This window comes from Alligator sinensis, unplaced genomic scaffold (assembly GCF_000455745.1).
Source record: "Alligator sinensis unplaced genomic scaffold, ASM45574v1 scaffold531_1, whole genome shotgun sequence".
Classification (NCBI taxonomy): Eukaryota; Metazoa; Chordata; order Crocodylia; family Alligatoridae; genus Alligator; species Alligator sinensis.
The window spans coordinates 625,185-633,835 of record NW_005842173.1 but is presented as its reverse complement, the minus strand read 5'-3'; the positions used below and the strand labels follow the sequence as shown (position 1 = coordinate 633,835).

The 8,651-nt window shown below is 45.3% G+C and overlaps 1 protein-coding gene across 2 annotated transcripts in view; it reads left to right on the top strand.

Moving 5' to 3' along the window:
- VIPR1 (vasoactive intestinal peptide receptor 1) overlaps positions 1–8,651 on the top strand; it is a 108,211-nt gene that overhangs the window by 64,259 nt on the left and 35,301 nt on the right. The window contains exons 4-5 of one of the 2 annotated variants that reach the window (XM_014520981.2): positions 3,397–3,494; positions 4,901–5,033. In XM_014520981.2, coding sequence (XP_014376467.2) covers positions 3,397–3,494; positions 4,901–5,033 — 231 coding nt within the window. Of the gene's footprint in view, positions 1–3,393; positions 3,495–4,900; positions 5,034–8,651 lie in introns of both variants that reach the window. The other variant, XM_014520980.2, reaches the window with a different exon arrangement.

Here is an 8,651-nt window from a genome sequence, read left to right as displayed (position 1 = left end):
TACATCCCTGCTTGCTCAGCATAAGTGAATGCCAGGCCCAGGAAGCTTTGCAATAAAAGAGTCTGGATATTGGAAGACACTTGCATTCCCCAGTTCATAGTCCGAGTGGGTCCCCAGTACTCCCACATCACAGAGGCAATCAAGAAAATCTCAAGAGAGTTCACCTGCTTTCATGACAGACAAATAAAGAAAACACTAATAGGAGAGCTGTGCAAAGAATACCAGTGTCCTAGTGAAGGGAAAACTGTAGTCAGTGGCTGGAGCCAGCCACTATACGTCTTCAAATGCCCCGTTTTGAAGATCGAAACTTCAGGCTTGGATTTCAAGCCTCGTAACCCATCGCTGTGTCTCTGGACTGTGAAGGCCCTTTTCCAAGGACTCGAATTTGTGCGCAGCCTGCAAGGGGATTTGGGAATTCCTGCTTCATGCTTGGACTACCCAGTGGAGCTCAGTATTGCACAAATGCCTTGTTACCAAGACACCGCATATTGTGCTCTTTTAATTCTCTCTTAATTATTTTCTTTTGACTCGTGCAGTTTGGGGATGCTGTCTGAGTCTGAGCAAGATATGGCTTAGGCAGTAACCTACTGTATGGTCCTGGACTGGCAAGCTGAATAGAAGAGATGTGTTGAATAGACTGAGGAGGGGAGAGGGTTTTTGGGGGAAAAAACAGAGAAAGAGGCTGAACAGAAGACCTGAAGCGAGGTTGATAGTCATCCATGCTTGAAACATCCCATGCATTTTTAATGTCTGCTGAGTACCACTTGGAAACAACAAGAAAAGTATGAAATATGGATAAGTGTTTTGCAAAAGGCTCTTCCTGAGCAATAGGACTGACGCCCTTACAAACCCCGTGATCTTACTGTGATCTATGGTCCGATTTTCATGGAGTTTGCACTTGGAAATGCAGGAAATATCACGTGCACATTTCCAGATGCCCGGATGCAAACTCCCAGTTCTGTGGTTGTCCGTGGCAAGGCAGGCTCCTGTCTAGCTGGGCACACCTATGCATTCATATGCATGCGTGTAACGGGCAATACAGCGTGTGTGTGTTAATGTGGCCTTGCAATGTAAAGAAAAGCAGGAGTCTGATGGTCTGCAGAGTTGTTACAGTTCCCGAGGGCAGTTTGGAAAAGCAGTGCTGATCAGAGAGGAAACGCCAGTGGCATTTTGTTGTATCATTCACGTCATCCAGTGTCCTCAGACCCCTGAGCAAATGCTAGCTGCTGTGTTCAGCTCTCCATTACACTGGGGTAAATGTGGAGGTGGCTCCTCTGAAATCAACGGTGTCAACTCAGGATGTGCCTTGGCCTAACAGGGAGGAGAGCCGCAACACGCCCGTGACATCAGCAGTGGTGCTTGCGAGTCATGGGAGACTAAGATCAAGCAAGTTGCTTAAAATCATGGGACAGTTCAAAGACAGAGCTTGCCAGAAGACCTGATGTACGACTTCCCCGCTTTCATTAATAGAATATACTCCTCTTCTCCTTTAGTTTGAGGGCCAGAGAAGTGCCAAGGACTGAAATCAGTAGGAGTTAGGCACCTAAGTAGGAGTTAGGCACCTAAATACTTCTGGGCCCAAGTCCCCAGTTCCTTCTATGGTCTTGGGTAGGTCACACAAGCTTATTTCCTTGATTTCCCCATCTCTAAAATTGCAATACCTATGCCCGCTCCCCTCGGTGGGGCTGCTGCGAGGATTGATGAAGTGGGACTGGGACGTTTCTAGAAGTGATGCTTCTCAAAGCGACAACTTTCCCTCCTATGACGGCATCTGCCCTGTCGATCTTTCCATTTCTTTTCCCTATTCCCAAGGAAGGGAGAGAGGGAGGACTATCAAGAATAGATCTTCCTCATCTTCATTTGTAACCTTTATCTTCTCACAGCTCTTCCACCTTTGTTTCTATCCTCTCATAGCAGCGTAGGGATGTCAGGGACGTCACGCGGTCATCTAGTCCAGCCCCCTGCTCAGGTCGTCATCCCATCAGCAATGTGAGCACTGGACGCATGAATCTCTGTTCTGTTGGTTTTGTAAAAAATCCTCATCCTTTTCAGATCCCGTAAAAATGATATGGGTAATGCGTGCGTCTTCTACAGCAGTGGCTCTCAACCTTTTTAGGCTCAAGGCACTCCCCAGAAAACGCCAGCTCTTAATCTTCACTTGTTTTTTGACCAGAGGTGTAACGGGGCAGCCAAGTGCCCAGGACAGCAGCGATGCATGGGGACAGCAGCAACTTCCAGTGGCTGGTGCTGCCGGTGTGGCTGTTTTTTCCAACCCCCCTCCCTAAAAGTCAGTGTCTGGGACCATTTTCCCAGATCAACCCCTTTAGTTAAGCTACTGGGTTTCACTAGAGAAAAATACTGGAGCAATTCTTCCATTTCAAAGAACTTGAAAAGACCGCAACGGGTCATAATGTTTTTTTAACACAATGGATTCCTGTTTGAACTCTCTTGTGAAGCATGTTCGCATGTCTAACAGTACTACTGTTGTATGGCACCCCCACTCCCAGCACCCTTGAAAGGATCTCAAGGGATCCAGGATGCTACATCACCCCGCTTGAAAATCGCTGTTCCATGCGCTGTTATTAGAGGGAAGGTGTCTGAATTAGGACAGGGCAAGAGAATTGCATCAACATTTTTTTCAAGTTTGGGGGACTGCCTGTGAAATGTCCCTGCTTTCCATGGAAATTTTTTCAAATTTTTGTTTATTGATAAAAGGCATGTGCAAACAGCCCAAATTTGTGTTTTAGAGGAAAGCCAAAACCTATTGAAATCTATGTTGCTGCCGTGCCAGAAGGGGAGTAGTAGTCGGTAGCCTGATGCTCCTGATTATCTGTGGACCACAATCCTCAATTAAACTATGTCTCTCCCATGATGCCTTGTGACCAGAGACTTCCACGATGTGCTGAGACAGCCAAAATATGTCCATTTTTTAACCAAAAAATCAGTCTTGTCCAAGAAAAAACAAACCATTTTCTGAGCAGCAATATTTCCAGCCTGCATGGCTGAAATGAGACCGTCACAAACACTGTTTTCAACGGTATACCAAAGCATTCAGGTGCTAATGCCCCATGCTCCTAGGTATAAATCACCTGCCTTGTCCAAGATGATACCAATGTAATCACCTCTACGAGTGACCAAATCATATTATTGGGTAAGAGACTTTCCCTTATCAAACCACTACGTGAATAGAGAGCAGATCCCAGGGCTGCTGGAGTGAATGGGATTATTTTCCATTCACTTCAATGGACTTTGGTTCATGTAATTTTATACCAGAGGTTGCTTTTATCCTGATGAGGTAGTAATTAGCCAGTGGCCCTGTAGAAGTCGCCATCGAGGACGAATCACTGAATGTCTTCCCCAAAGTCTAACTTTTGCCTCTTTCATTCATGTTAGCAGACGGTATTCTATGGCACGGTCAGGACGGGTTACACCATCGGATATAGTTTATCACTCATCACTCTCACGGCTGCTATGATCATTTTGTGCCTCTTCAGGTAAGACCTGGGGTGTGGAGGGAAAGGGACTCAAATAAGAGAGGGGAAAGGACAGGACAAGGGAGGGGAACTGGCTCTTTAACTCTGGGGAAATCAGCAGATCCTTGGCTATGCATTAAGAGTGGCATGTCTTTGGGGGTCCCTTGGGATGCCTTTCAAGGGCAAGATAGATGACACCAGCAGAGGACATGATGTTTCTCAAAGAAGGATGAGGTTACACCTTTTGAGATGTCTCAGTCCCATGGCATTTGAATGGTGACATTTGCATGGGGGTTTGCAACACCAGCCAAGCGGTCTACGTGACTCGGTTGCTCAGAGCATGCCTTAGAAAGAAGCAGAGCCGTCCTCCAGCTCCTGGCCTCCTTTAACCACAGAACACATAATAACCACACAACGTTACAGTGATGATGTTGAGCAGACTTTTATTTGCAGCTGTTGCTGAGGTCTGAAGAGGATAGCAGAGAACTAGACCGCTTGGAGATGGGCACGAGTTGCTAACTTCTCTAATCCATATCCACCTACAAATGCAGGGTTTTTCCTTATAGTAGGTTGTCCAATTCTAGGGTATGTCACAATCAAATCACAAATGTAAGTGTTGCAGGAGGCTGGAGGAAACAGAGAGTATTTTGGAGCAGCTCTGAGTCTCCTCTGTCATATGCTGTCACACCAAAAAATGGTGACCCACTTTTCATCCTTCCTCTCTTTGTCCATCCCTGCCATAAGAGATGGAATAGAGGAACAAAGAATGAGCTCTTTTATATTTTCCATGGCTATAACATAGCTATTTCCAGGGCATGAGGCCTGTCACTTACAGTTACTAGAAAAATTGGGTTGAAAATCTAATTTCCTTAATCCAAATATGTCTCCAAAGTATGCTATGCAGAGGAAGAGATGGTATAAGCCTAGTATTCCCCTTGCTTTTGGTTAATAAGTCATGGCTTTTGCATAAAAGTATGAGTCACACTGCTATAATAAAATTTGCAAGCATTTATTAATTTGGGCCAATGCTATTCCAAAAATGGGGTTTCCTTGCAGAAAATTGTGACAGTAATTCTGCAGGAATCAGGCCCTCGTCCTGGAAAAGGTCGTATACTCATGAAGCTCACGTACCATTGGAATTGCCAATGGAAAATTTGCTACTGATCCAACGTTTGACATATTTGCATGCCACTTTTGTTTTCCACCTCCCCAGATTGGGGAGTCACCTCTGTAGTTGGTATAAACTGGCTTCAGTGGAGCTCACATTGATTTCCACCAGATTAAAATCTGCCTCAAGTGTTTCCAATTGTTAATTGAAGAGCTATCTCTTGGTCAAAGAAACATTACGTAATTTCAGTTAAAAAAAATGGTGTATTGAGAAGCCCTGATGCTCAAAAATGTTATTTCATGCTATTCCCCTTCTGCAGAAAACTGCACTGTACTCGAAATTATATTCACATGCACCTCTTCGTGTCCTTCATAATGAGAGCCATTGCAGTCTTCATCAAAGACATCATCCTCTTTGAGAGCGAAGACACGGACCACTGCTTTGTCAGCTCGGTAAGTAGCAGCTCCTACGTATTGCTTTCATATGACATTTTCCTTCTTTTTGCCTTCCTTAACTGGGAAATAACCAAATAATTAACATGGACAGGCCTAACATGAATGAAAAGATCATAGCATAAATATCGTGTTAAATGATGGGCAAGGATGCTACTGCCTTGTGTGATGATAGAGGTAGGAAAAGGAGTTGAAAATGTTCAGGAGAGTTGGGGATAATTTCCACTTTGCAAAGTTAGTCAGCTCTAGGGAGAAGAGCTGTTTGCCTCAAGGGTGATTTCGGCACAAAAAGCAATGGGTATACACTAACCGGGAGTAACTTCAGGAAGAAAAATGGAAATCAGAAGTGGGTTTCTAACTATCACAGATGTACAGTTCTGGAAGAGGCTTCCAATGGGAGTAGCGGGGGCAAAAAAACCTAACTAGTTTTAAGCCGGAGCATGGTAAATTGATGAATGGCTGTGTGTAATGTGATTGCCTGTCATGGCAGAGGCTGAATTCAGTGGCCTTGCGCGGCCCTTCCAACCCTGTATCCCATGTTCCTATGTACGGGAAACCCATTTAGTGGCCAACTCCACAGAAGACACTTAAAGCATCACAAAACACGCTTTTCACCTTCCACCTACAAAAGCTCCCCATCTCGATTTTTCTCCCCCATGCCCCACGGCCCACTCCAGAGCTCGGTGCCTTCTCCCACCGGGTCCTGTAAGCTCTAAACAGACTCCCGATTACAATTTTCCAAGCATCCTCTCTCCAAATGCGCCCCGAGACCCACTGGCTCCACCATGAAATTGTTATACCATGTTATGCTGCAGTTATAGTGATCAAATAGCACTGTGTTTGCTCTTGCTGGGTTTCGTACCTTCTGGACCTATACTCTACAGGGTGGGGAATTTATTGTAAAGGAGCCTGAGCATTTAATGTGATATGTAGACAGTAATAAATAGTTGACTAGAGCCTGGTGCCACAAATAGCTGCCAGTGTAGAGAAGCCAAGAACTCAATGAGCCATGGAGACTGAACTAACCTCTCCCCGCTCCAGAAGTTCGCTTGGGGTCATGCCTGAGCTACAATAGAGGGAAATCGTGTCTGAAAAGCTCTTGCAGTAACTGTCTGCCCTGCAACTCTTCTGTAGATGAGGAAGAAACTGCCAGGCTCTTAATTTAGCCCTTTCACTAACAGAGATGGATCAGGAGAGAAGATAAAAACATAAGAATTGCCATTGACTGTCTCAGACCATAGGTCCATCTTGCCCAGGCTCCTGTCACACAGCGGCCGAGACAAGATGCTGAAAGGGAGAGAGAATTGGGTCTGACCAGGGTTTTTCTCCACTGTTCCTCTCTCCCTTGCAGCCTCCAGCATGTAAGGTCTAGGAAGTCCTGATTCAGAAGCTGTATCCCGATCTCCTGTGCTCAATAGTTACTAATGTACCTTTCCTCCAAGAATGGGTCCAGTCTATTTTTTAATCTTGGGGGTCTATAAGACCTGGGGGGGTTTTAAGAGGAGACCAGACAAGCACCTGGCTGGGGTCATCTGACCCCAGCACACTTTCCTGCCCGGGGCAGGGGTCGGACTCGATGATCCATTGAGGTCCCTTCCGACCCTAATGACTATGAATCTAGCTACACTTTCAGCTTCCACATCTGGTGGCAATGAGTTCCACGCTTTAATGGCACGCGGTGTAAAAAAAGAACCGCCTTTTAGTTAGTTTTAAACTCATTACTTACTAGTTTAATTTTGTGACCCCCTAGTTCTTATACTGTGAAAGACAGTAAATAATAAATTTCCGTGGACTTTCTCTTGACTGTTTATAAACCCTTATCATCCCCCCACCGCAAGCATCTGTTTTCTAAACTGAATTAAACCTGGCCTCTTTAGTCTCTGAAGCCCCTCCATACCACCAGTCATCCTTGTTGCCCTTCTCTGGACCTGCTCTAGTTCTCCTATATCCTTTCTGAGGTGTGGGGACCAAAACCAGGCACAGTATTCAAGGTGTGGATGTACCGTGGATTTATATAGGGTTACAATGATACTTTCTGTTTGGCTGACAGTTCCCTTCTTAATAATCCCTAACATTGTGTTTGCCTTTTTGATGGTTGGTGAGCACCGAGCTGATGGTTTCAGCCACGTGTCCACAATGATCCCTCTTTTCTGTAGAGTAACAGTTAATGTAGAGCCCTGGACTCATAGGGGCCTTTAGGGTTAATTCTGTGTGCTCTGTAAGTGAATTGCAATTGGAGACACGACAAAGTGAGCAACTAGTGCCACACAAAGATTATTAAGATAGGAGGAGCAAAGTTCCCCGCCCACGCTGTACTGTAGCAATAGCGAACCTGCTGCAAATTCTGCACAGACTGCTTATGCAAGTCTCTTATCTGCATGCTGAACAGGGCCTAAAATTTAATTTTCCCCTTTTCTGGGTAAGTGGCCTAACCACTAGGCAAGAGATGAGTGGTGGATCCTCCATTGTTCATCTCTCCCAACTGTACAGTTAGTCCAATAAAAGAGATCACCGAACAAACCTGGCTTCTAACGTATTTCCTGGGCCATCACAGCTACAACAACTCTCCAGCCCCGTTACCACAATGGAAGAGTTACAGGCTTTCCTGAGAAAATCTCCCCAGGCAAAATGAGTGCTTTTTGGCCAAGTGACTGCATAGGTTTAGATGTCTAATAGGCAGAATAGGGATATGGACCCAACTGGACTGCCTTTAGGCAGCTGCTTGCTCAGCATGCAGGCACCCAACTCTCAGTGCACTTTTGGGGGGGGCCTTAGACACCAAAGCATGCACAATTCTGCTCTGGAAATCAGGCATCTCCAAATTAGGCAGTGCAGCAGCCAACTAATGGGCTTACCTCCTTTACTAGATTCAGACTTTAGTACTAGTGTAACCCAGTGCATGTGCCATTAGCTGTGCAAAATCTCCAAGGGGGAATGCTGATGAAAGTCCTTGAACCCGTGAGCATAGAATAGCTTTAAGTCCTCCACGAATAATTTTTAAATGCTGGAAAAAAAACCCAGGGTAAATGACGCTTGCCTTAGGCACATGTTACTAAAGCAACAAAAAGCAGCACCTTCTCCCTTTGCTTTGCTGCAATGGAGTTGTATTATCGTACTTAAAGTTGGAAACTCAATTACGGCACTGACCAAGTTGCAAGGTTTTTCCTTTATTAAAAGCAACAGTGAGAGAGAAACGGCTTTTGTCGTTAAGCTGCTTGATAAAGGTCCCAGGGAGCTGGCTTGTGGGCCTTTCCCCGTGTCACAATAGCTGTTACTAAGGCAAAAGAATTTGGATGGGTGGGGAAAAGAAAAATATTCCTATCTGGATGAAAAGCACAGTTTCCTTTTCATTGAGCAAACTCTCTGCACCCAGGCGTTGGCAAGCAAGGCTTGTTTTCATAAGTAAGTGTAACAGGCTAAATTGACCACTGATTGCACTGCTTTGGTAAAGCAGCACAGACCCTTTGTCCTACGGTAAGGAGATTCAATAATGATAGTTTTACAAATGTTCCCTTTGAGCCTGCAGTCCAGAGCAATTAAGCATGTCATTAAACACAGTGGTGATGAGTTGTCTGGGCACACAAGGCCACCAGGAAGCTTGGCCCTCAGAAGAGGGCT